This window comes from Lathyrus oleraceus, chromosome 5, assembly GCF_024323335.1.
Source record: "Lathyrus oleraceus cultivar Zhongwan6 chromosome 5, CAAS_Psat_ZW6_1.0, whole genome shotgun sequence".
NCBI classification, from domain to species: Eukaryota; Viridiplantae; Streptophyta; class Magnoliopsida; order Fabales; family Fabaceae; genus Lathyrus; species Lathyrus oleraceus.
Genome location: NC_066583.1, coordinates 8,483,821 through 8,510,708, shown reverse-complemented (window position 1 = coordinate 8,510,708; position 26,888 = coordinate 8,483,821). Strand labels below are relative to the sequence as shown.

Sequence of the window (26,888 nt, the reverse complement as noted above, 5' to 3'; positions counted from 1 at the left end):
TGAAAATATTAAAAGAGTTGGAGTATCACTTGGAATCACCGGTAAAGTTTTATTGTTATTATTGTTTTTAATCATTATTAATATTCTTTTATTAAAGTTATATTTCAATCATTCGTCAAAAAGAAATTACTTCCTCCATTCATTTTTAACTATCATTTATATAATTATTACAAAAAGAAAAAATAAAATAAATAAAATAAATAATTAAATATATTATAAATAAAAAAAAATTATTATTTAAAAAATAATAATAAAGATTAAATTTTTTGATATGCATAAAAAATTTAAAAATAACATTTAAGAAAAGCCATCGAGTATAATTTTATTTAAAGTTACTCTAATTTAATCCAAAAAATTTAGTTAAGGTAATTTTTTTTTCTCAATCAATAATTATTTACCGGTGGTGTGTACTCTACTCAGTGGTTCTCTACTCCGGTATCAGAATCCATAAAAAATAGGGAAATTGATTTAGCGGCCGCCGTAGCTTCCGCCGCAACTGAACTGAAATGTTGCTATCGCAGTGCCATCTTCTTCACTCTCAAATTCCTAATACTACCTCCCGTCTCCAACTCCAACCAAACAAATTGGCCTCTCCGTCATCTTCCAGACTCAGACTCAGAGCCATGGCTTCCTCTTCGTCTCCTCACCAACTCACTCACTTCGCCAATGTCGCCAACAAAGCCGCCGACGCCGCCGGAGATGTTATCCGTAAATATTTCAGAAAAAAAATCGACATTATTCACAAACAGGATCTCAGTAAGTAATTTACTCACGATTTCTTCAATGTTTCACTTTCATGATTGTTATAATAATTTTTTGATTCACTCGCGCAGGTCCTGTCACCATTGCTGATCAATCCGCGGAGGAAGCTATGGTTTCAGTCATACTTGACAATTTCCCTTCTCATGCTGTGTAACTCTTTTCCCCTACTTCTTTTATAGTTCTCCTTCAGTTCTGAACTGAAGAACAAGAAATTGGGATCAATTTATGTTGAGCCTTTGCATTTACATTGAAATTTGGATAAATAAAGTTCAATTTTGTTGGTGTAAGCTATCAACTGTTTTCAAAAACTATCTCGGAGAACTTATGAAAATAAGCTGAAAACAACTTACTAACAATGTCATAAGTCATTTTCATAAATTCTCTCAAACAGACTCACAAAACATTTGTTAGTAGATAAACTCAAATAAGTCGATCTAAAAAGACATTTAGGGTTGTTTTTAGCTTGATTTAATTGATCTTATGGGAGAACTTATGACAATTTCATTAGTTGTTTTCAGCTTGTTTTCATAAAATTTCCATAGTAACTTATGAAAATGGCTTATAGCTTATATGAAAACAGTTTAAATTTATTTTATTTTTGGTTATGAAAATAGCTTATCTTCGGTGTTTATAAATGACAAGTGTTTATGCTAATAGCTGCAAATATTAAGTTGTTAGACAGAATTTTAGATTGGAAACTCTCGTGTTCTTCATTTTGTTGACATTGACTTGGAATTTGGAAGTAATAACTTGGAAACCATAACTTAAAACCGGATTGTAGATTATGTACTTAAAATTACTCAAGCGCTGAGCCTGGATTTTACACTGAATAAATTGCAGTTATGGAGAGGAAAAGGGGTGGAGGTGTAAACAAAACAGTGCTGATTATGTTTGGGTATTAGATCCCATTGATGGAACTAAGAGTTTTATCACTGGTATATTTCTGTAACCTCATTAATACTGGATCACTCTGTACTCAAATTTACATTTTTCTGACTCTTCTTATTTTGTATCCATTTCAGGGAAACCCTTATTTGGTACTCTCATTGCTCTTTTGCAAAATGGCACACCAGTAAGTCATTATCACATCTCTTACCACTTCAATGCCTATGTAGAATTTGACACTGTCATATTTATTTTATTTTGAAGTTATTGAATTTGTCTTATTGAAGAGTGAAGAAAAACAGGATAGTCAATCATCTTGATTTCTTTAATATTTTGAACAAATCACAGGCTTTTCAATCTAATCTGTTAACTAAGTAGACAAACTGGGGACGTTATTAAAATGAACTACAAATTGTAAACAGTCTTGTTATCTTTTCAGTTAATTGAGTAGTAAACTTTATGTTTTAAGTTTTGTTTCCTTTTTTCATCAGATCCTTGGCATAATTGATCAACCTGTGTTAAAAGAAAGATGGATTGGGATAACTGGAAAGAAAACTACTCTCAACGGACAAGAAGTGTCCACACGCACTTGTGCAGACCTTTCTCAAGCATACTTGTATGCTTTTCTTCTTTTTCCTGTGCAAACTTTTATTATCAACAGTTCTTAAGTGGAAGATGGATAACAAGAATTTTCTAGAAAACTTGACATTTGTTTCATCAACGGCTGCTTTTGACATGGTTGCCATGGATTTCACAATTTTTTCCAGTAGCTAATTTAATTTAATTTATTCGCAACCCAGGTACACTACAAGCCCGCATCTTTTTAGTGGAGATGCAGAAGAGGCATTTATCCGAGTTAGAGACAAGGTCTGTTGCATTTCTTTACCAAATTGTAAACATAAGGATAGTGCACATAACATCATAAATGGATAAAATATGTCTATCATATATTTGCTTTGAGTTGAGACGGTATGTTTTTCATAAATAGAATACTAGTTAAATTTGTACGCATTTATGACACATGTCTTGTTTCTAAAACAAGCAGAATTCACATTTGAATCAACTAATGTTATCAATTCAGTCTATCTATCATTGTAGTGTATTGCTGACTCCACCTTTCCTAGTCAAGTGATTTCTTAATCCTAAGCACTATGTAAATTTCTAACCCTATCAGCTTACAGTATTGCACTACCGTTAGCCTTGTTCTTATTTATGTCTACGCTGTGAACAATTCTATGAATGATGACTGCTTCTGACAGTAATGACAATATACAATTTTCTTTTCCAAAAGATACATCTAGATTTATTATCGTCATTCAGTTATTCTATCTTTTGCACTCTTCAGGTTAAAATTCCATTATACGGTTGTGACTGCTATGCATATGCTCTTTTGTCTTCTGGCTTTGTGGATCTTGTTGTTGAGTCCGGTCTGAAGGTATTCACTATTGTCCAATCTTTTGTTGCTTGCTTTCATTTAAGAATTTTGTGATCCATTCAGAGAAAAACTCAGATGATTAAAACCATATGAGTTGTTATTTTCTCATTATCTGAACATCTTCCTTGGGCGAACTTTTGTGTTTTACAGCCATACGATTTTCTTGCATTGATACCTGTTATTGAAGGCTCTGGAGGTGTCATAACTGATTGGAAAGGACACCAACTCCGTTGGGAAGCTTCTCCACTTTCAATCGCAACAAGTAAATTCTCATTCAACATCTCTCCTTTAAAGTCTTGCCTGATTTCTAATCCATTCTTAGGTAGTATTTGACAGAGATAATAATACAGAATAGAACATATGGATTTTGGTCATTAAAAAAAACATGGATTTTGCTTTCTTTGGTTCCATTGTTGTCTTAACGAATTTCCTGTTACAGGTTTTAATGTTGTAGCGGCCGGTGACAAACAGATTCACCAACAAGCTCTAGATTCATTAAAATGGTAGTATGGATGCTAACCAGAGTACAGTTCAAGTCTGTAATCTTCTTTAGAAGCCAATTCCTAGTTTAGATGTTTGTAAAGACGCATATTATGATACCGTTGCTAGGTATCTATTTATCAAAGTTCAAATGGTGTTGCCAGGCACTGTGAACATTATTTTAACTCAGACATATCAGAAATTTTTATTGAACTGCTGTTCATATCACTAAAAATTATTAAGTCTGAGATGTACCATCTAAGGAAGGGTGAGTAGTCAGAATAAATGTAACCATGTTTGTTATGAAAGAATAAAAATATGTTCCTAGAAACAAATTATATTGAATAGAAAATTTTGAAATGTGAAGCAAATAAATAATTGGGACATTTTAAGAACTTAAACATTTGTTAGATATGGTAGGCCAGACATATTTTAGTTGTTCTTAAGAATTTCAAAACTTTAATTATCATTCCAACACTTCAAAGTTTCTTTGAAAAAAGATTATCACCATTATATCGACTAGAAGTGATAAAAGGTGATTAATGTGTTTAATATTACTCTCAAACCTTTAGTTAGGTGAATTTGAATTCTCTGAAAAGATGTGGTGTGCTTGGATTTTAAAACTCAAATAGTGTTATTTGTGCATTTCTACTAATATGTGATGCATTTGAACAATGTAAGTGAGCTATTTTCAGAATTTTCACAATGTTTTAGAGTAATACTAAGTGCAATGAGCAACCCTCTAAAATTTTACCCCAAATATTGAGTAAAAACATTCTTATCATAAAAATAAGGAATTGTTCTCTAGACTCCATGGGTGCTCTCCCACCATCCAAGGGAAAAAGGCTCAGTTGTCTCTAGATTTCGGAGATGCATATCTGGAAATAAATTTATTTACACACTCGTCATCCCAAATTGCTGAATTACCATTAATTTGTTAAAATTTAATTCGGAGATGCATCTTCGTATTAGTATTAGGGTGAATCTAAAAATGCATTTTCGTAAAAATCATAATTCAAAATTCAGTGATTTTTTGAAGATGCATCTCCGAACACATTTATTTCATATTCTTGTGCTAGACCCTTTTCTCTTCCTCCTTTATTTTCTACAAACACTAGAAAATCTCATTTAAGTTCTTTTGCTGCAAAGTCATTTACAAACTCCATTTGATTAAGCTTCTACAAGATTCTTCAAGTTCATTCACTCCATTCTACTTCATTGGTTGCAAAGTCACTCACGGCATTCAAGCTTCTCATCCATAATTCTAATTTGATAAGTTAATCATTTCATTTCATTTTTGAGTTTTGAATGATATTTTAGGTAACATAGATCGCTTGAGATGCATTAGATAGTAGTACTTTCCGAATAGATAGTTGGTATAGACATGTATTTTCATCCACAACTGATATTGAGTAAAAACATTCTATCATAAAAATAATGAATTGCTCTCTATAGTGTCCTCCCACCTACGTGAAAAGTCACAGTTGCTTCTAGATTTCGGAGATTAATCTCAGAACACAATCTTTTAACACACTTATCACCCCAAATTACCAAGTCACCCTTATTTTGTTAAAATTTAATCTGGAGATGCAACTTCGTATCAACATTAGGATGGATACGGAGATGCATCCCCGTAAAAATCATAATTCAAAATTCAGTGATTTTTCGGAGATGTCATCTCCTGACGCGTTTATTTCATATACTTGTGCTATATCATTCTCTCTCCCTCCTTCATTTTCTGCAAACACTAAAAAAATTCCATTTGAGTTCTTTTGCTGCAAAGTCACTTACAAACCCCATTTTATCAAGTTTCTACAAGATTCTTCAAGTTCACTCACTCCATTCTACTTCATGTGTTGCAAAGTCACTCACTGCATTCAAGCTTCTCATCCACGACTTTAATTTGGTAAGTTTCTCATTTTATTTCTTTTTTTGAGTTTAGGATAACGTTTTAGGTAACATAGATCATTTTATTTCCAAATAAGTAGTTGATATAGACATGTATTCTCATTTGGTTGGAGTTTAGGGCATCAATGGGGTTTCTTCCATTGCTGAGAATCGCGAGTTCATCCGGAGATACATCTGTGAATTTTCTTTGTACTGTTTTCGAAGATGTACTCCGGTATTTGTCTGACTATATTTTTCTTGCATTTTGTTGTGATTTTATGGTTTTATTATAGATGCAATGACTGAAAACAACCAGGACAAACTTAAGCTTGACTGAGTGTCCCAACACGCATTTGTATAACGTGAGAGGGTTAGGGACGTGGCCACAAGTCGAAGTTATCTCGTCTAATGGTTCACAAGGTCGAGGTTCACAGCCGTCTGGTTCCACTCTTTGTAGTCGCCTATTTCATACATTTATTTCTAAGGCATCTCCATAAAGACACCCTTTAAGCCTCTGAGGCCAATCAGGAAGAACCCACTGGTGATACGGATGCCCCTATAGATACTTATCTAGAAGGTCATTAGACACCTCCTTATTTTATCTCTATGGAGATCATGTTACTAGACATGTCTGAGAAGGAGAGGTATATTTATTTACTTTTGCATTACATTTATTTTTAATTAATTTAATTGCGACGGATGGTGATATTTTTTTACAGGAGCATCCATGTTTAAAATCCATAAACCACATAAGAAAGATTTTGGATTTGAAAACAGCCTGATGATAACTGGTTTAACATGTTTTCGAATAAATTGTTGGTGCAAAGGTAGAATAAAGAAAGAATGGAAATATTCTATTAGAGAATGACGGCTACAAAAAGGATTAAAAGTTACAATGATTGACACCCTATTTATAAGCCTCTAACAAACTTAAATATGAATCAAATCTAATATTTAAATCTAATATCTAACAAACTTAAATATGAATCAAATCTAATATTTAAATCTAATATCTAACAAACTTAAATATGAATTAAATCTAATAATTAAATCTAATACCATCCCTTAATTCATATTCCATCAAAACTTGTAACACCAATTCCATCCCTTAATCTGAGAAATTGATCAGTCTTGATAGCTTTCGTCAGAACATCTGCCAACTGCTTCTGAGTGCTGCAGTGTACAACTTCTAACACTCCCCTCTGAACTTGATGTCTCAGAAAATGATACTTGGTCTCAATGTGCTTGCTTCTCCCATGCAACACTGGGTTTCTGGCAAGATTGTTTGCAGACTTGTTGTCAATCATCAGCTTCAGAGGTTTGTTTACTTTAATCTTCAGATCCTGCAATAGATTCAGAATCCACACAGCTTGACATGCAGTAACAGCAATCTTACAATTCTTCAGATCAAATCTCTTCAGAAGTTCTAATTCATACTTGAGCTGATGCAAAATAATACCTTTCTCAGAGTATCTGAATTCCATCCCTAGAAAGTATGTCATTTTGCCTAGATCAGTCATTTCGAATTCATTCATCAGAACTTTCTTGAACTTGGCTATCTCTTGTTCAGAACTTCCAGTCTTGTTTCTCTCTATAGCATCAAGTTCTTCTTTCATGGCCTTCAGCCAGAGCTTCTGCTTAAGAGCCTCTTCTGTACTTATGGGTTCAGAGTCTACTAACATGGCACACTGAATAACTTCTCCTTCAGAGTCTACTTCAGTGTCTTGCAGCATGTCAAATTCTGCATATCTTCTGGGGATGTTTCTGACTCTTTGTGGTCTCTGAACTTGTTCAGAGTCTTCAACTTCAGAGTTTCTAACTTCAGATGGTTGACTTCTTCCAGAGCTTTGACCATCTTCAGGGTCTGGCATATTTCCAGAGTCTGAATTGCCACCAGAATTTGGATTACCATCAGAGTCTGGATCATCAGAGTCTGAAACATCAGAGTCTGGAACATCAGAGTCTGGATCACTATCAGAGTTAGAATCAACGTCAGAGTTTACTCCAACTTCAGAAATTCTGAACTCTGACCTTTCTTCAGAAGTTCTAACATCATAATCAGATTGAGACTTATCCCAATTCCAAACTTCTGATTCCTTCACAATCACATCTCTGCTGAATTCAATTTTATTGGTTTCTGGACAATAGAGCTTGTATGCACCTGTACTGTGGTACCCTATCAGAATCATCACTTTGCTTCTATCATCCAGCTTCTGTCTTCTGGCTTCTGGAACATGTTTATAGCAAACAGAACCAAACACCTTCAGATGACTAACACTTTGCTTATCTCCAGTCCACTTCTGTATTGGAACTATTTCCTTCAACTTCTTCGTAGGACAACGGTTGAGTACATACGTTGCGGTGGCAACAGCTTCTCCCCAGAGCTTCTGAGGAAGCTTCTTCTCCTTTAGCATGCTTCTCACCATATCAAGCAAAGTGCGGTTTCTTCTTTCAGCAAGACCATTGTGTTGAGGGGTATAAGGAGCAGTAACCTCATGCTCAATTCCATTCTCCTCACAGAACTTCTGGAACTCTTTGGAGTTATACTCACCTTCACCGTCAGTTCTAAGAATCTTCAGCTTTTGACCACTCTGATTCTCAGCCTTCATTCTGAACTTCTTGAATTCATCAAACACCTCGTGTTTGAACTTAATAAGGGATACCCATGTCATTCTTGTGAATTCATCAACAAATAACACAAAATATTTATTCCCTCCAATCGATGCTACTGGAAATGGACCACACACATCAGAATGTACAACTCCCAAGGCATGTTTTGCTCTTGGAGCAGTTTCTGACGCAAATGGCAATCGTGGTTGTTTTCCTTCCATGCAAACTTTGCATGACTTTTCAGGCTTCTTAATTGCAGGAATTCCATGTACCAACTTCTTTGAATTCAAATGTTTTAAGCTTCTGAAATTCAAATGACCAAATCTTCTGTGCCACAGCTCACTCTCCTTCTCAGCACTTGTTGCACTAAGACATTCTGAGTCTGCAGTTCTGACATTCACCTTGAATGTTCTATTCCTTCCCTGTTCTGACTCCATAATCAACTTCTGATTGCAGTCATACAGCTTCAGAAGATTGTCCTTCATGGTAACTGAAAAACCTTTCTCAATTAATTGTCCCACACTCATCAGATTGCTTCTGATGCCAGGTACATACCACACGTTCTGAATCAATGCTGTTTTCCCATTGTTCAGAGTCACTCTGACATTTCCCATATCTTCTGCATTAAGATATTTGTCATCAGCACATCTGATCTTTGTCCTCTTTTTAGAGTCAAAGTCAACCAGCCATTTCTTGTTTCCAGTAAGATGATTTGAGCAACCAGTGTCCATATACCACCAGTCTATCAGATCCATATCATCAGATTCAGAGGCCATCAATAGCACAGATTCGTCATCAGAACTTCTGGCTATATTTGCTTCTTCTGATTTTCTCTCCTTGTTTGACCAACAGTCTCTAGCAAAGTGACCAAACTTCTTACAGCAATAACATTGGATTTTCTTCTTGTCATACTTCTCTTTTCCCTTCTGAGCATTTTTTTGTCTATCAGGGGTTGAGCTTTCTGACTTCTGACCACCATCAGATCTTCTCCTGGCTTCTGACTGCTTCTGATACCTCCTATCAGAAGTTGCTTTCAGAGCCTGCTGCTCTACTTCCCTTTCAGAAGTTCTCTCAGTCAAACGCAACTCTTGCGCTTCTAGACTGCTCTGCAGCTCTTCAATTCTCATGGTGCTCAGATCTTTGGAATGTTCTATTGCTACCACAATGTAATCAAATTGAGAGGTAAGGGATCTCAATACCTTCTCCATGATTGTTTCTTCAGAAAGAGTTTCTCCACACGCTTTCATCTCATTAGTGATCAGAATCACTCTGGAGATGTATTCAGAAACTTTCTCATTATTCTTCATGTTGAGATTCTCATATTGCTTTCTTAGGGACTGAAGCTTCACCTTCTTCACTGATGCGTCACCACCGTAACATCTAACCAGTGTGTCCCACGCAGCCTTTGCTGTCGTTGAATCTGCAATCTTCTCAAACACGTTTACATCAACACATTGATGAATGAAGAACAGTGCTTTCTGATCCTTCTTCCTTACTTCCTTCTGCGCGTTTTTCTGTTCATCTGTCGCATCTGCTGCTACCTGAACATAACCATCAGTGACAAGATCTAGAACATCTTGAGCACCGAACAGTACACGCATTTGGATCATCCAACGATTCCAGTTTTTACCGTCAAATACTGGAAGTTTGGTGTTCATGTTGCCGTTTCCGTTCATCTTTCTACCTTGCACAATACACTCAGATTTCTCACACAGTGTTTCCCAACCCACAGAATTAAAATTCTGATCAGATTTTGTTCAAGATTCAACACGAATCTAAGAATCAAAATCAAACACACAAGACCTCACGTTCACTCGTGTTTCCCGTGTTTCCCAATGAATCTGAACCGGAGCTCTAGATACCAATTGTTGGTGCAAAGGTAGAATAAAGAAAGAATGGAAATATTCTATTAGAGAATGACGGCTACAAAAAGGATTAAAAGTTACAATGATTGACACCCTATTTATAAGCCTCTAACAAACTTAAATATGAATCAAATCTAATATTTAAATCTAATATCTAACAAACTTAAATATGAATCAAATCTAATATTTAAATCTAATATCTAACAAACTTAAATATGAATTAAATCTAATAATTAAATCTAATATAAATGTTTTATATAACCTTTTTTTTTATGTGTAGTGTGTTTGAATCAATTAATATATGCATTTTCTAATTTATGACCTAAACACAACCTAAAATATAAGTTGGTCTCAAACAAGTCAAAGTTAAGACAGTGTTAATGCTTTTCAAGATAATTTATGATGCATATTCGAAATATGTTTGAATCATAATTAAGTGATTTTAGATGCATACAGATAAGGCGCAAGATGAACATTCCTCTAAATATATTCTCTTCTTTTTGTATAATCATTTCTCTTTAAACTCAAATTTAACAAAGTCAATTTTATAAAATTCAATTTAATCAAAATCACGTCCGCTTGCTTCTTTACAATTCAAAGTAGCAATTCTAAGTCATGTTTGTTAAACCCCCTTGATATGACCTCCCAATTGCTCGTCCATTTAAGACAGTAACAGTGCCAACAAAAAAAAGATAGTTAATACATAAACAATAGATTTCTTCTCTTGCTTTGAAATATTTACTAAAAGAAAGATACAATGTCATGCAAGTATTTTGAAAGTCGTGATTCTGTGAGGGGTGTTGCGGCCTAAACCCTTGCTTTAGAACTCAAATAACTAACCTCCAACAAATTTGAATACAAGTTCTTTATGTTGAAGGATAAACCTTTCTCATCAAAACAACTAACATAATCAATTTTGTAAGACAAATAAATTGCACTCAAACTTGCAACAAAAAATAAATAAATTTCATTTTGGGACTTCACATTTAAAAATGTCTTCCCTTAATATTTTGCTTAAGACCTACAAATGTGGTAGGCCAACCTTGGATACTGTAAGTATCTAACCTTAACCTATAGTTGAACTGCAAATCCAACAAAAACTATTCAAGCTTACAAAGCAGAAGAATGTCATTTGATGGCTGGAAGAGACCAAACAATGAAAATGGAGTACTACTTGCTCCAAAAGTTCTTTGGATGGTGCTAGATAAAGAGGTGTACCACAAAAAATATTCTTTAATCTTTCCCGAAATCCGCATTGTAATGAGCGCTTGCTTCCAGTTTCTTTGCTTCAGTCAATTTGCGGACGGCCTGGAAGATCAGAAAGATGTAAGAATGATAAGAAGAATTTCAGATATGCATCCTAATAAGTGTTATGAAATGGAAGCACTGTACCTTCATGAAATCTTCATGAATTACATAATCACGTTCTGCACGAATGGCAGCCATCCCAGCTTCAGTGCAAACATTACGAAGATCAGCACCATTGAACCCCTGAAGTCAATAAAATACATAGAACCATAAGGAACAGAAGGTGAAATATATTTCGACAAGCATAAGTAATCCTTTATCTTCTGCAGCAAACTGTACCTCAGCAAGCTTAACAACTGCTTCATAGTCAATTTCACCATGCTTTGCAATTCCAGCAGCATGGATTTTGAGGACTTCCATCCTGGACTGCTCATTTGGTAATGGAATCTCAATTTTCCGATCAAGTCGACCCGGGCGAAGAAGGGCAGGGTCAAGAACATCAGGCCTATTTGTAGCCATAATAATTTTAACCTAGATACAGTCCAAGTTAAGCCACTATTTTATATAGAGATTATGGAAGCAGCAAAGAAGAAGCCAGTAAATGTAGATCTCCCAAACGTTAAAGAACAATAAACAGGATGAGAAATCACCTTTCCAAGCTGATCAAATCCATCTAGCTGGTTAAGAAGCTCCATGAGGGTTCTTTGAATTTCACGATCAGCACTTGTTCCTTCACTGAAACGCCGTCCACCAATGGCATCAATCTCATCCATGAATATGATGCAAGGCTAAACAAAATGATAGAAACAGTAAAAATCAATTCTGAGTAGATATTTAGAATGAAAACCAGATTGAAAGAATAAAAGTTCTTCCTACCTGATGCTCACGAGCATATCCAAACATTTCCCTAATCAGTCTTGAACTTTCACCAATATACTTGTCAATTATAGCACTGGATACAACCTGAAATGAAGTATAATTTTGATTAAAATGACACATCAAGTATTTGGTGCACAGAGCACAAAGAACAAAATACAACCTTCAAGAAGTTAGCTTCAATATTGCTGGCAATTGCTCTTGCTAATAATGTCTTCCCAGTACCAGGAGGTCCATAGAGAAGAACACCCTGTGAGAAGTAAATTCAGTTACTTTTCCTTCAATAAAATAGCTTCGTAAGTCATACAAATGTTGTCAATATATCCTTACCTTCGGTGGTTTGATTCCAACCCTAAGAAAAAGCTCAGGATTCATTAGAGGAAGTTCAATTGATTCCCTTAGTTCTCGAATCTGATCTGAAAGCCCTCCAACTGCAGAGTAGCTAACATTTCCAGGGTCTTCATGTAGCATATTATATACAACTGGGTCAACCTGTCAAATTGTGATTAAAAGACAAACACGACATGACTGTAAAAGCAGTTATCATGAGCACAAAAAAACGTCCAAGGTTAGATGATAGGGTATTTACTTCACGGGGAAGAATTCGCATAATGGTTAGTGTAGTCATATCCAGCACAACTCGAGTTCCTGAAGCCAGCTTCTCCTTGTCCACCTTACTACGACAGCCCACAACATACCTTGGTCCACTGCTCGCTTTAACAATCACTAAAAATATTCAAATAATATGCACGGCTTAGATGAACATCTTTAACCAATCTACCAATTTGTGACTAAGAGAAGGACAATCATAAGAGAGTTTATAAAAGGGCTTAGATGAACATCTTTAACCAATCTACCAACTTGTGACTAAGAGAAGGACAATCATAATAGAGTTTACAAAAGGAAAACAAAAACACATAAATAAAAGTTATGCTTGTTTGAGCAGGTGAATATTGTGAAGGTGAAAAACTAAAATTTTCCAAAATTTGTATGAAAACAGGAAAACATTCTCAAACCAAGCTAGCCCTTAGAATAAGTGTTGTCAATAGCAGGTTTGAGAAAATAGTTGTTTGTTCACATTCCGCTACGCTACAATCCTATAGACCCACTATAGCCACTGCGAAACAATAGCAAATTGGTAGATTCTACTAATTGCTATAGTCGATACTTGACAGCACAGCTTAGAATGTAAATCACTTTGCACTCGTTTGCTACAATCATAAACATGTGAAGTTTGAAAATGGAATTCAAGTAGTAATTTGCAACACATGGCATGAAGGTGAGTTTTGAAAGTGATTTCCCATCTTTTAATAAGCAACAAGTAGTAAAAGAAAAATCAAAGCCTATCTGTTATGGGCCGCTCACAAGGCCCAAGGCGAAAAGCCTAGAGGCAAAGCAAAGGAAGCGAACACAATCAGGTATTCCCCCACTCTCGCCTAAAGCAAACAACTACATCTACATCCCCTAAGGCACCATCCACCGTCCAGATCAATCAGAGTTTTAACCGCACCCACGCTATAAGAGAGAAAGTGCGTCATTCTAAAGTATTCAAATTCATTCTCATTCTCACATAACTATTCATTCTCTCACTAACTTGAGCGTTGGAGCGTTAATCTCACAGGTCAGCCCCCTCTTCACCGTACCAAGATTCTACTTCACCACTTCACCGTTCACCAAACTCTAGTTCTAGGACGGAACACTATCCACCCCAATCCCATTTCCACTAATTCTAACAAACATAACTCCTAAATTAAACCGAATCATCAAACACGCTAAACTTACTCAATAATAACAAGAGACACAAAAAAAAACTTCAATGTGTGATAAATTAATCTTACTGCGTTGATCATCAAGAGGTCTGAGAACCTCGCCAACAATTTGTCCAACACTCTGAAAAGACTTCAAATCATCCTCTGTTTTATTGAAATCCTTCTTCGCATTCCGCAATTTGTCTCTAACTGAGTACACAATATAACATAAATTCAATGAAAAACAACAAAGAAAGGGCAATTTGCAGGGTAAAAAATAATTGAAAATCGACGAAACAAGAGAATGTGAATAACAATAATTAGGGTTTTGGTGTTCACCTGATCGAATTCTGGAATCAAGTTCCTTGTGATTGAGAAGCTTTCTGCGATAATCTTTGACGGCATTGTTACGACGTCGTACGGCATCATCGGAGTCGGTTAACGACATGTTGTTCCAACGTTAGGTTAAAGTCTGAAACCGAACTCAGATGTTTGTGTTGTTAAAATGAATGAAATGATATCGCTGCTGCACTTTCGTGTTTGCCCAATAAATATATACGGAATATATACAGAACTTTGGTTGCCGCCTAAGCAAGTAAAGTTGAAAATATTTATTAAAGAAAAAGTAAAGCTAAAAAATTAAATTAGATATAACTTTAAAGAAATAGAAAATTTTTGCTATGAATTATATGTTAAATTTTAATATGTGTTTGAATTTTTTTGGCAAATTTACCGAGATAACCCACATTTTCGAAGAAATTCCCAAAATAATCCAGTTTTCAAAAAATTTCCCAATATACCCCACTTTTAGAGGGAGGCGCCAATTGGATTGGCGCCCCCTCTTAAAAATTGCAAGGAGGCGCCAATTGGATTGGCTAGGGCACCTGCCCTAGCCAATCCAATTGGCGCCTATGTGTAATTTTTAAGAGGGGGCGCCAATCCAATTGGCGCCTCCCTTAAAAAAGCCTCAAATGAAAAAACTTCCAACATGAAAGTTGTATATCTTTTCAAGACAATGAATTTGGATATAAATTTTGCATCATTTGGATTTTTTATGAGAAAGTTATGGGCAGTTGAAGTTGGACTTCTGAGTTTTTTAACTGTTATCTGACCGATAATGTTTTGTATTATTGCATGTGTTTCTTTTAGGAATATGAATTTTTGTCCAACATAACATTTGAAGTAGACAATTCAAATTTTCCAATGCAATTGGTCCCACCTCAAAATAATTAAAAATGAGTGAGTTAGGTCTTTGCGAACTTGACCCAAAATTAGGGTTTATGTCAAAACAAGTGTATGTGAATTTTGCCAAAAGGGACCAACTTCAAGCCCTTTAGTTTGAATGATAAAAGCCTCAAATGACAAAACCTTCAACATAAAAGTTGTAGATCTTTTCAAGATAATGAATTTGGACTAAAGTTTTGCATCATTTGCAATTTTTATGAGAAAGGTATGGGCACCTGAACTTGGACTCTTTGACATTTTATCTGTTATCTGACCTATAATGTTTTGTATTATTGCATGTGTTTGTGTTAGAGTTATGAATTTTTGTCCAACATAACAAGTGAAGTAGACACCTTAAATTTTCCAATGCACTTGGTCCCACCTCAAAATAATTAAAAATGAGTGAGGTAGGTCCTTGCGAACTTGACCCAAAATTAGGGTTTCTGTCAAAATATGTGTATGTGAATTTTGCCAAAAGGGACCAAATTCAAGCCCTTCAACATAACAATAACAAGTCCTTGAATTAGGGTTTCTGACCTATAATTTTTGTATTATGATATGTGTTTATTTTAGAATTATGAAAGAAACCTAATGTTTGGAGTTTACACAAAGATAAATTTGACATAATACGAATTGATATTAATAAAATTTGGATTTTACACAAAGAATCCTAATGGTGATGACCGGGATCACCCAACCGACCTCCGGTCCCACATCCCCTAGCTACCCTAACCCTTGGCCCTAACCCACGTTGACGATTCTGCACCGGTGTTTGTTCATCTGATGGTCCAGGAGCGTCATTACCTCTTACAGGAGAAGATCCGTTGAGGTATTCAGCCAACTCAGCATAGTCTTCAGTATTCAATGATGGTGTACCGGCGTAGCTGAGCTCATGACCCATGCCAGAGAAGTTGGGGTGTGGTTGACTCATGGATGGGCGACCGGGACGGTTGAAGGGGGACATGGGTGACAATGATGGGTCTAGGAAAGGTTGGAAAGGTTGTTGGGGTGTTTGGAAGAGATATGGTTGTGGGATGTTTTGGTATTGTGATGTTTGGGGTTCTTGGCTACGGTAGGTGATGGGGCGGTTAGTGTTTTGGGTAAGGTGACTTTGGTAGGGTGATGGTGTGGGTGCGAAGCGATGTTCGGTCGAAGGTTGATGGTCCATTTGTTGGTGGTGGTATGGGGGATGTTCTTGGTTTTGGGGTTGGGTGAATGGCATGTTTTGGTTGTATGTTTGTGTGTTTGTGGAACGGAAAGTTTGTCGGATAGGTGGTTGTGAGTAACCGGGCTGAGAATGTTGTTGGGGGTTAGATGTTGATCCTTCTTGTGTGTAACTTGTCTGGCGTGGGTCGTAGAGGTACATATCATCGGCGATGAATTGAAATCCAACTGATCTATACCAAGCCATATAAGTACGACTTGGTTTTACCTCATTTGGCATGACTGCGTCAGTTAAGACATGGTCATGACGGTGCTTCCACTTGCGACACTCTGATCTTGCGAAGGTTTGCCAAGGGTTGTAGTTCCATTGGTCGTTCACTTTACGCATATGCCATTCTCCTAGGCTAGCTGGGGGATCTGGGATATTCTGGACCATACCAAACTGCAGCTTCACACGATCGGTGTTGTGCAGCTCCACTGTTGTGAACCGTATTATCGGTGTGCATGTTGTCCATACGGCTGCGTCTTCAGGGTTGATTTGATGCTCATGATCCATATTAAGGTATGGACGCCAAATGAACTGAAATGTTAAAGACGATAGGATTTAAATGAATGTAGAAAAAGTCAACATAATATGAAGAAATAATGAAATTATTTTGCTTACGTCTGTCGGTCGAAGGTGATCCAACAGGTTGCGATATTGAGTAAAACAGTGTCTCGGACATCTGCTGTAATTCATACCGCGTGCCGACCATCTACACCAAAAAGTTAAAATAAATTAGTTATGGGTAATAAATTGTAAGGAAGGAAGTAAAGATATAGCAATTTAAACAACTTACTTTTTTGCATATGGAAAAGTGAAGGGGTTGTTATTGACCGGTGCTAGAGACGGTAGTCTAGACCATCCCCATGCTTGTAGCAAAACAGCACATCCAGAAAATGTAGAAGTATCTTTGTGGGAGTTTTTGCACAAAGAACTATAGAGATAGGCTAGACATGCGGATCCCCAACTATAACTACCTATTCTATCTATATGTCTAAGTAAAGGTAAGTACATAATATGCATGCTAGAACCACTACCTTCGGGAAATAAAAAGGATCCTAGTAACAACATAATGTAACACCTAGTTTTGATGATTCGAGCATCTTCGGTAGAAAGCTCATCTAAATAAAAACTATTATAATATGACTTTAGGCGTGAAAGTAGTATACCTTGTCCCCTAGCATTATCATCTAACAAATCAGTGTTTAAAAGCTCCATGCAAATTGAATTTGCATAGTTGGTCTTACCATTAACAGCTTTGCCTTCAATTCGTAGTCCTAAAAGCATGTAGACGTCTTCTAACATCATGGTACACTCACCGGTTGGAAACCAAAATGTGTGTGTCTCTGGCCTCCATCTTTCGCATAAGGCTAGAATGAACTTGTTATCTATAGACCAAGACATAATTTTGCTAAGGTGACCAAAACCGGCGAGTTCAACATAAGGTTGAATCATCGGGTCCATTGGGACAAATTCGTGGACTCGAGTTCGAAACCTTGAGACCTCCTATAATAGAAATAATGTAACACTTGACTAAGTCGGTATTTCAAAATAAAATGGGGTTGGTGGAGATGAAACATAAAAAAGAAGTATAAGAAAAAACTTACGTATGTCGCGATGTTTGCAACTGTTCCTCTGTGTGCTTCGCCCATTGTGAGTAAAGACATATTGTTGGGGAGTTGGTGTAGATGAAAATGGAAGATTTTGTTGAAGATGAAATTGTAAAAGAAGTAATGTAGATGAAGTAGTGAGAAATGTAGATGAAGTAGTGAGAATGTTGGTGTGGAAGAATTGTTGAAGGAGTGGATCAATTTATAGGCAAATGGAGGAGTGCATGAAAAATTGTGTTTGCATGGTGTCTCCACCTCATTTGGCGACCATGTGCAATATTAAAGTGGGGGCGCCATTCAAATTGGCGACACCATAGGGTACATGCATGCAAGGCTAGTTCTGAATGCTTGGTTTCGAGGACTGACTACATGGGGGCGCCATTCAAATTGGCGACCATGTACAAGCCTTAAAGGTAGGCGCCAAACCAATTGGCGCCACCTTCTGCATGTCTGACACGTGGCATTGTTGTCTCCTGCATGCTGAACAAATCACTTATGGATGGCTTGCATGATTGACACATCATCTCTGACCATCTTAGGTGTCCGACACGTGTCTGTCTTGTCTCCTGCATGCTGATGACTACCTTCTTGATAGCTTGCCTGGTTGACACATCAACTCACACTGTCTTGCAGGATTGACACATCATCTCAGACACGTGGCTCTCTAGTATCCTGCATGCTGAATACTCACTTCTGTCTTGCATGACAGACACATCAACTCTTGACTAGCTAGCATGCTTGACACATCAACTCACATTGTCTTGCATGACAGACACATCAACTCTTGACTAGCTAGCATGCTTGACACATCAACTCACACTGTATTGCATGACAGACACCTCATCTCTGAAATTACTTGCATGTTTGACACGGTATCTCAGACTAGCTTCAATGTGAGACACTGATACCATCTATTTAAGTGTCTTACTATCACATTCATCTGCACTTGCAAAATACTTTTCATCTTCACTCACATTCATCTTCACTCACATTAATACTTATCATCTGCAAATTACTTTTCATCTTCACTCACATTCATCTGCACTTGCAAAATAGCTTTCATCTCCAAAATGTCATCTTCATCATTATACAGTATCAACGTTCACTGCAACGGTGAAACTTTTGAGTCTGAGCTTCATGGTTTTTGTTTTAGAAACACTGATACCATTAGAGTCACGATGAAGAGAAATGCAACCTTTTTGCATTTCAAAAAAAGAATACAATCCTTTATAGCATCAGGTATTGTGTCAAAGATGACATATCAGAATCCTATATTTTTTGAGAATGGTCAATGCAAGTTTTTCCCCCTAAAGATACGAGACGATGAAGATGTTGAAAGCATGTTTCTTAGTCATGAACATTCAGGCATGGATTGTATCGAGTTGTACATTACTCTACAACCATGTATACCGTCTCAACAGTCTCAACTAACAGATCAGGATCCAGCTGGTGGAGATGCTGCAAATGATGCACAATGGTCAGATGAACTCAACCCAGAAGCAGAAGTAGAGGTCGACGTTGTTGATGAAGAAGAAGAGGAGACTGAGATACAGGTTGATCACATCCTGAATAACGACGATGAAGATGAGGCTCAACCACCACCAATACCTCCTACTCATGCCTATATTCCTCCTCAACATATGACAAATATGGATCTTCACGACGATGAAATGTCCGACAGTGTCTTCTATAATCCGTATCCGAGACCAGTAGGCGAATTAAAGGTGGGAGACATGTTTCGTACCAAAGAGGAATGTGTCTTGGCAATCAAAAAATACCACATGAACAACTTTGCTGACTTTACGGTGAAACGCACTGATTCTAGAAGGTATGTTATCGAATGTCGTAACATGCTTTGTAAGTTTCGTTTGGCTGCATCTTACAAGAAGAAAAATGACTCTTGGGAGATCGCTTCAATAGACCCACCACACAGTTGCGTCGCAACAACCGTTCAACAAGATCACCGTAAACTGAGCACAGCTTTGATATGTCGAGACATTCTGCCATTGGTAAATAAAGACCCATCAGTGAAGGTGAGTATAATTATATCCCATATCCGAACAACATATAATTATACTCCATCTTACAAGAAAGCATGGATTGCGAGGACAAAGGCTGTTGAGCAGGTTTTCGGCAACTGGGAGGACTCATTCAAGGAATTACCACGGTTTTTATGGGCACTAAAAACTTATGTCCCAGGAACTGTGGCAATTCTGGAGACAGTGCCAGCAATGATGCCAAACGGAACCTGTGCTACAGGTAATAGAATATTTCACCGTCTCTTTTGGGCATTTGACCCGTGCATCAAAGGTTTCGCTTTCTGCAAACCTCTCCTGCAAATTGATGGCACTTGGTTATACGGAAAATACAAGGGTACGTTGCTCATGGCAGTTGCACAAGACGGTAACAACAATGTATTTCCCATTGCCTTTGCTCTTGTTGAAGGTGAAACGGCTGCTGGATGGGGTTTCTTTCTTCGACATCTCAGAACGCATGTCGCTCCACAAGCCAATCTATGTCTGATTTCTGATAGACATGCTGCCATCGAAAGTGCCTACAACAACCATGACAACGGATGACATGATCCTCCTTCTACACATGTCTACTGTATTAGACACATTGCACAAAACTTCATGCGTGCTATAAAAGATAAGAATCTTCGCAAGAAGGTGGTGAATGTTGGGTATGCTTTAACTCAACCGTCTTTTCAATATTATCGTGATGAGATTCGACTGTCTAATGAAGACGCGGGGAGATGGATAAATAACATCCCAGTAGAGCAGTGGACAAGAGCATTTGACGGTGGTTGTCGATGGGGCCACATGACAACAAACATTGTGGAATGCATGAACGGGGTTTTCAAAGGAATTCGAAACCTGCCGATAACCGCCTTGGTAAGATCAACCTATTATAGGTTGGCTTCTATGTTCGCAAGCAGAGGTGAAAGATGGAGTGCAGTGTTAATGTCTGGACAAGTATTCAGTGAATGTTGCATGAAGGTCATGAAAGAGGAGAGCATCAAAGCTACGACACACGCTGTAACAGTGTTTGACCGTCATAGACAAAATTTCAGCGTCCAGGAAACAATGGGCAACAGCGAGGGGAGACCAAATTTAGCCTACGCGGTTAAACTACACAGAAGTTGGTGCGATTGTGGAAAATTTCAGGCCTTCCGCATACCTTGCTCCCATGTCATTGCAGCATGCGCTTATACTCGTCAAGACGCTTACACCCATTTATCTGATGTGTACAAGGCCAACACCATCATGAATGTATATAGTCAAAGCTTTTCAGTACTACCAATGGAGGATTATTGGCCTCCATATGAAGGAGATATTGTTTGGCACAATGAAGAGATGCGTAGAAAGAAGAAAGGAAGGCCAAACAGCACACGTATAAGAACAGAGATGGATTCCACAGATAAAATGATAAGATTATGTAGTATCTTTCGTCAACCAGGACACAACAAAAACAACTGTCCCAATCAAGGAGCATCATCTAGATCTTAAGCTTATTGTAACATGATATCTAGATCTTAAGCTATTTGTAACATTGTATCTAGATCTTATGCTTTTTGTAACATTGTATTTCTGTAACAATCAATCATTATATATCATTAAGTTCTTGTTACAACGAGTTTCATAACCAACATCAGTACAAAACATCTGAAAACATAAATAATTCTAACTGATTACAACAATCAAATTAATATCGTCTCGACCGAACATCATTTCCCTAGCATCCTTATCAGTCTTCATTCGCACCCAACCAAAGATACTGTCAAGTCTCTCAATACTTCTGATTTTTTCCCTTCTGGTATTTTCCCGTCTAACCATCGAACCAACTCCCTCTTCAGTTGATCTAACGTGGTGATGTTCCAAAACAGCATCAGCAATTGAGGTTTGTCTCTCGCATAAATCACCTTACCGTATCGGCGACGAACACCAAACATGATAGCCAAATGATTATATGAATTGTGGAACAATAGGTCACACTACGCATCTATTTATAAGACAAAAAAGGCATTTTATGAGGAACTCGGCAATTGAGTTGGCGCCTCCTTTTAAAACATACACATAGGCGCCAATTGGATTGGCTAGGGCACCTACCCTAGGCTAGGGCACCTGCCCTAGCCAATCCAATTGGCGCCTCCATTCAAGTTTTAACAACATTCGCCATATGAACAACTTTCATGTTCATCAAAAATCCATTTGAAACTTGGAAGCTCATCATTAATTTCAAAACATTATAGCTCATTTTGACAGAAACCCTAATTTTGGGTCAAGTTCGCAGGGACCTAACTCACTCATTTTTAATTATTTTGAGGTGGGACCAAGTGCATTGGAAAATTTAAGATGTCTACTTCAAATGTTATGTTGGACAAAATTACATATTCCTAAAATAAACACATGCAATAATACAAAACATTATAGGTCAGATAGCAGTTGAAAAACTCAGAAGTCCAACTTCAACTGCCCATAACTTTCTCAAAAAAAATCCAAATGTTGCAAAATTTATATCCAAATTCATTGTCTTGAAAAGATCTACAACTTTTATGTTGGAGGTTTTTTCATTTGAGGCTTTTTTAAGGGAGGAGCCAATTGGATTGGCGCCCCCTCTTAAAAATTACACATAGGCGCCAATTGGATTGGCTAGGGCAGGTGCCCTAGCCAATCCAATTGGCGCCTCCTTGCAATTCTTAAGAGGGGGCGCCAATCCAATTGGCGCCTCCCTCTAAAAGTGGGGTATATTGGGAATTTTTTTGAAAACTGGGTTATTTTGGGAATTTCTTCGAAAATGTGGGTTAATTAAGTAAAAAATCCTGATTTTTTCTTAATCATATTTAAAATATAATTTATAAATGATTATGATACATCGATAATATAATTTTTTTTACTTTCTATATCAACTAATCTCTTTTGTTTTTAATCTTTATTATTTTGTATTCGTTTAAAATATTACGCTAATTTTTCTATATATTTGAAATTGAAGTTGTAAGTGTATATTAAGATTTTATATTTTTGTTGATATCTTTGATCTGCTACACATTTTTCATGGGACATTTTGTTCATAATATTTGTGAAATTTTAATAGCCTTTATTTGTGAAAGTAGAATTTTCATTCACTTTTAAAGAATTGAAGCTTATAAGCACGTGCAATATTGTCTACAAAATTATTATTAAAGTTCTTCTCAAACGTCTCAAACGTCTCAAACTCTTACTTAACATTTTTATTGATCTTTTGTGAAAGAAATTTTTTGTAGGGGCATGTCTGACAATGTTATTATTTTTGTAGGAAATTGTATATATCATGCAAAAATCGAAGAAGAAGAAGAGAGATGTCGCCAAAAAACGTGATTTGAAAAAGACCTTTGCTAATGTCAACTGGAATTTCCTTTGATCCTCTGTCACAAACTTTGAATTCCCACCGATTACGATCCATCTCATCGTGCATTACTTCACCTCATCCTTTGTATCGATTATGTAGAATCGAAATAAAATACCTTCTTTTAAGCATTCTCACATCCTCCGTCAAGTTGGTCCTCTCTCCCTTTATATCATTATTATCCGCATGAAAAAGCTCTATATTTCCATGAGATCGTGTTGAAGTGGTTCTTGGAAACATATTTACATCTCCAACAATGAACCACTCATATCTCATATTATATTTGCAGATGCAATAATTTTGTTTGCTAATGCAAAGAAACCCCGCACTTATTTTATTGCTAATTTTTCTTAATCATTTTAGTCATGCATCAACTTTAAAGATTAATCATGTCGAGTCTCGTGCTTTCTTTTCCTCTATAATCCCTCGAGCCAAAATCTAGAAACTTAATGCTCTATCAAGCATTCACAACACCATACCCTTAGACAAATATATTGGATTTCATATACTCAAAGGTATAGTCGAGAACAATTACTTCAATTACATCATTGAAAATATGCAAATATGCCCAGTCTCTTGGAAAAATAAGCTTCTTCACAAACCCCAAATATTGGTGAGTGCCTCTTATGTTCTTACATCCATCCATTCTTACTAAATGCAAAACACGTGGATCCCTCGAATTATTTGTGACACAATTGACCGAGCAAAGCATAATTTCTTTTGGAAAAGGCACAACAATACTGCCATTAATTTAGTTAGTTGGCACAATATTGTTTCCTTACCCAAAAAAAAAGAACAAATCATGGGTGACCTTGGAATTAGAACGCTCAGAGATGCAAACAATTATCTTTTGAGAAAACTAGTATGAGACCTCTAAGCAAATAAGTATGTTTCTAGTGTCTGAATTCTCTTACACATTGTCATTGTAGACTCTCCCACACGAAGTTCCATAATCAATATCAATAATGTTCTCAAAATGGTTTTGTTTGGAGGAATGAATTAAAATATTTGTCCTTATGGTTCAGCCATTGGACCTCCTTTGATCCTTGTTCCATTGTAAAACCATAAATGGATGAGATTATGAAAATTATGGCTTAGCGAAGCTTCCTAAGCGATTTGGTGATGCGACACCATAAGTCTGAGGTTGAGATCTCTATGCTTTTGGAATTGGTGAGGTTAATCTTGAATCGTTGTTGTTTATCTTCGATATAGTGGATATAAAGGGGGGTACATGCATGGTTAGCACTCCAACGCCCAAGTTAGTTAGAGTTCAATATAGATGTAGTGGATGTGGATATTAGAGATTGTGTATCTAAAAACTCATTGCTAAGGAATTTATACCTTGGGCTTAATGAAGTGTGCAGTGTAACACCTCAACTTAGATTATTCTATTTATCCAAATTATTTGTGAATTACTTGTATTTTATTTAATTATATGTGATGTTGATTAAATTAATTTGGGGTGGTAAAGGTGTATGTTCATGAGATAATGGTGTAATGAGTGAGTAGAGGTTATTATAACTTGATTGGAGTTATTTTAGAATTATTTAATAAATAAAATAGTATTATTTAGTGATTTATTTAATTTATTATGAGAAATAGAGAAATTGGGATAAAAGTAGGATTGTGAGAAGTAGATGGGAGGAAGGAATAAGAGAGGATTAAGGTTGATAATAATTATAATTATTAATATGATTATCTTAAGTATATTATTATTATTATATCTTATTATTTTATTATTAGGATTAAAGTAATAAAGTAAATAGAATTTGAAAGGAAAGGACAATGTGCGAATTTTGTGAATAAGTGAGGGTAGAAGAGAAAAATCCAATTTAAGGGTTTTTGTTATTATAAAAACGAAGTTGAGAGGCTATGGAGAGTTTCTATAAGTACGTGAAAACATAGAGAAAAATGCTAGAACAAGGGATTGAGAAAGAGAAGGCAAAAAGATTATGAGAGAAGAACATTAAGCAAGAACTTTTCAATCGCTGTTAGGATAACCAGGCAAAAATTGATTCAATAATGAGTTTCTTTTATTGTTTTGAATTCTAAAATTGGTTATGATGTGTTGTTATGTAATGAATTTGATGATCCAATTCATGTACTAGTATGTGCTAAATATTATGTTATGAGTTATTTTCGTGATTATGCCATTGTTAAAGTTTTGAAGGTTTTGAAAATAATATAATTTCATGATAATCCATGTTTAGAATGGGGTGGAGATAGGTTTGAGTCGAAGAAATTGGGTTTAGGAGTGAAATTTCCGTAAAAAAAATCGTAGAAAAACGCAGGAAGAACCAATCGTCAACAAGATAATCTAAATGCATGTACTTACAATTCATGATGGAAGAACCAACTGAATTTTTCATTACAAGATCATTAAGGTGCCCCTTGAAAGACAAGGTTATTTATGAGATCATCCAAATTAACTTGTAGCTCCACAAAAGAAACTAGGATGTGAGGTCACATTTGAAAGATTGGTTGTCCAAACTACTCTTTTTTCACCAAAATTGTTCAATTTTAGGAAGATACCAAGAACACAATAAAAACTACGAACACATCAATCAAACGTACGTAGATTCAAGTTGATAACATGATTTACCAGATGTCACAACCATTTATAGTAAGTTTTCCAAACACCACAGTAGTCAATCTAATAAAGCATAACATTATAAATGCTATTACTACAAGCATCAAAGAATAACCTCTCAAAGAAATAACAAATGATAGTGAAACATATATCGACCTCAAAGGAGTGGAGATGCAAATTCAAAAACTTGTTGAAAAGGAGAATAATGCTGAAGAAAAATCAACCAAACCAAATTTGCCAAGGTCTGAGATAAACCCCCCTTATCCTCATAAATTTTGGAAACAAAAAGATGACAAGAGTTTGGGAATTGTTTTGGATATGTTCAAAAACTTACAAATCAACATTTGATATATTTAAGCACCGCAGCATATGCATGTATGCTAAATTTATGAAGGACATCATCTCTAAAAAGAGATCAATGGATGTTAAAACAATAAAAAGATCTGAGAATTGTAAAGTCATCTTATAGTATAAGATGTCTATAAAGTGCAGAGATCATGGAAGTGTCACCATCCCTCGTCTTATAGTGTAAAATGTCTATAAAGTGCAGAGATCATGGAAGTGTCACCATCCCTTATACAACGATAGATAAAATATTACAAGTGTAATACCTCTATCAATTTACAAGATAAAACATTTCAAAAAGATTTATTAAACTTGATGATATTGTAAGTGTAATACCTCTATCAACTTATAAGTAATCGTCTTAATTTTGTTTTTTCAAATGCTAGAGAATAATATTAATATAAAGCTACTCACGTTTTCACAATTTTAAAAAGTATACGAGAGCTTCTATAATCTAGTAATTTTATAGTCCTATCTAATTCGATTATTTTAAAAGATAAAACTCTTACTTATTTAAAGACAAAAATTTACATTTAAAAAAAGAGATTAATTATTATGTACTGTCGATTCATCACCATCACCCGTTTGCATTACTTTATAAATTTTTAAAATAAAAGTCAAACTTATTTCAATATCCAACGGATAAGATTAACTGATGGTGTAAAATCATTTTACCCTATCAGTATATATCAATTAAATCATTAAAAAAGACTACTTACAATTTTTTAAAA

The 26,888-nt window shown here is 36.0% G+C and overlaps 2 protein-coding genes across 2 annotated transcripts; one reads left to right on the top strand and one right to left on the bottom strand.

Annotated features, from left to right (window-relative positions):
- The first annotated feature begins 367 nt into the window (after positions 1–367).
- Positions 368–3,775, top strand: LOC127083375 (bifunctional phosphatase IMPL2, chloroplastic). Its single transcript, XM_051023688.1, has 9 exons — positions 368–756; positions 834–912; positions 1,603–1,697; positions 1,785–1,834; positions 2,139–2,263; positions 2,448–2,514; positions 2,993–3,082; positions 3,233–3,344; positions 3,522–3,775. The coding sequence occupies exons 1-9, from the start codon at positions 507–509 to the stop codon at positions 3,587–3,589; spliced, it is 936 nt and encodes a 311-aa protein (XP_050879645.1). The 5' UTR covers positions 368–506; the 3' UTR covers positions 3,590–3,775.
- A 7,093-nt stretch (positions 3,776–10,868) lies between these two features.
- Positions 10,869–14,366, bottom strand: LOC127083374 (26S proteasome regulatory subunit 10B homolog A). The gene is made up of 10 exons (XM_051023687.1): positions 14,136–14,366; positions 13,887–14,006; positions 12,638–12,774; positions 12,379–12,540; positions 12,212–12,298; positions 12,049–12,135; positions 11,823–11,960; positions 11,512–11,703; positions 11,317–11,415; positions 10,869–11,232 (listed from the first exon to the last, which is right to left on the bottom strand). Exons 1-10 carry the CDS (start codon positions 14,242–14,244, stop codon positions 11,158–11,160), a joined length of 1,206 nt encoding a protein of 401 aa, XP_050879644.1. The 5' UTR covers positions 14,245–14,366; the 3' UTR covers positions 10,869–11,157.
- Positions 14,367–26,888: the final 12,522 nt, after the last annotated feature.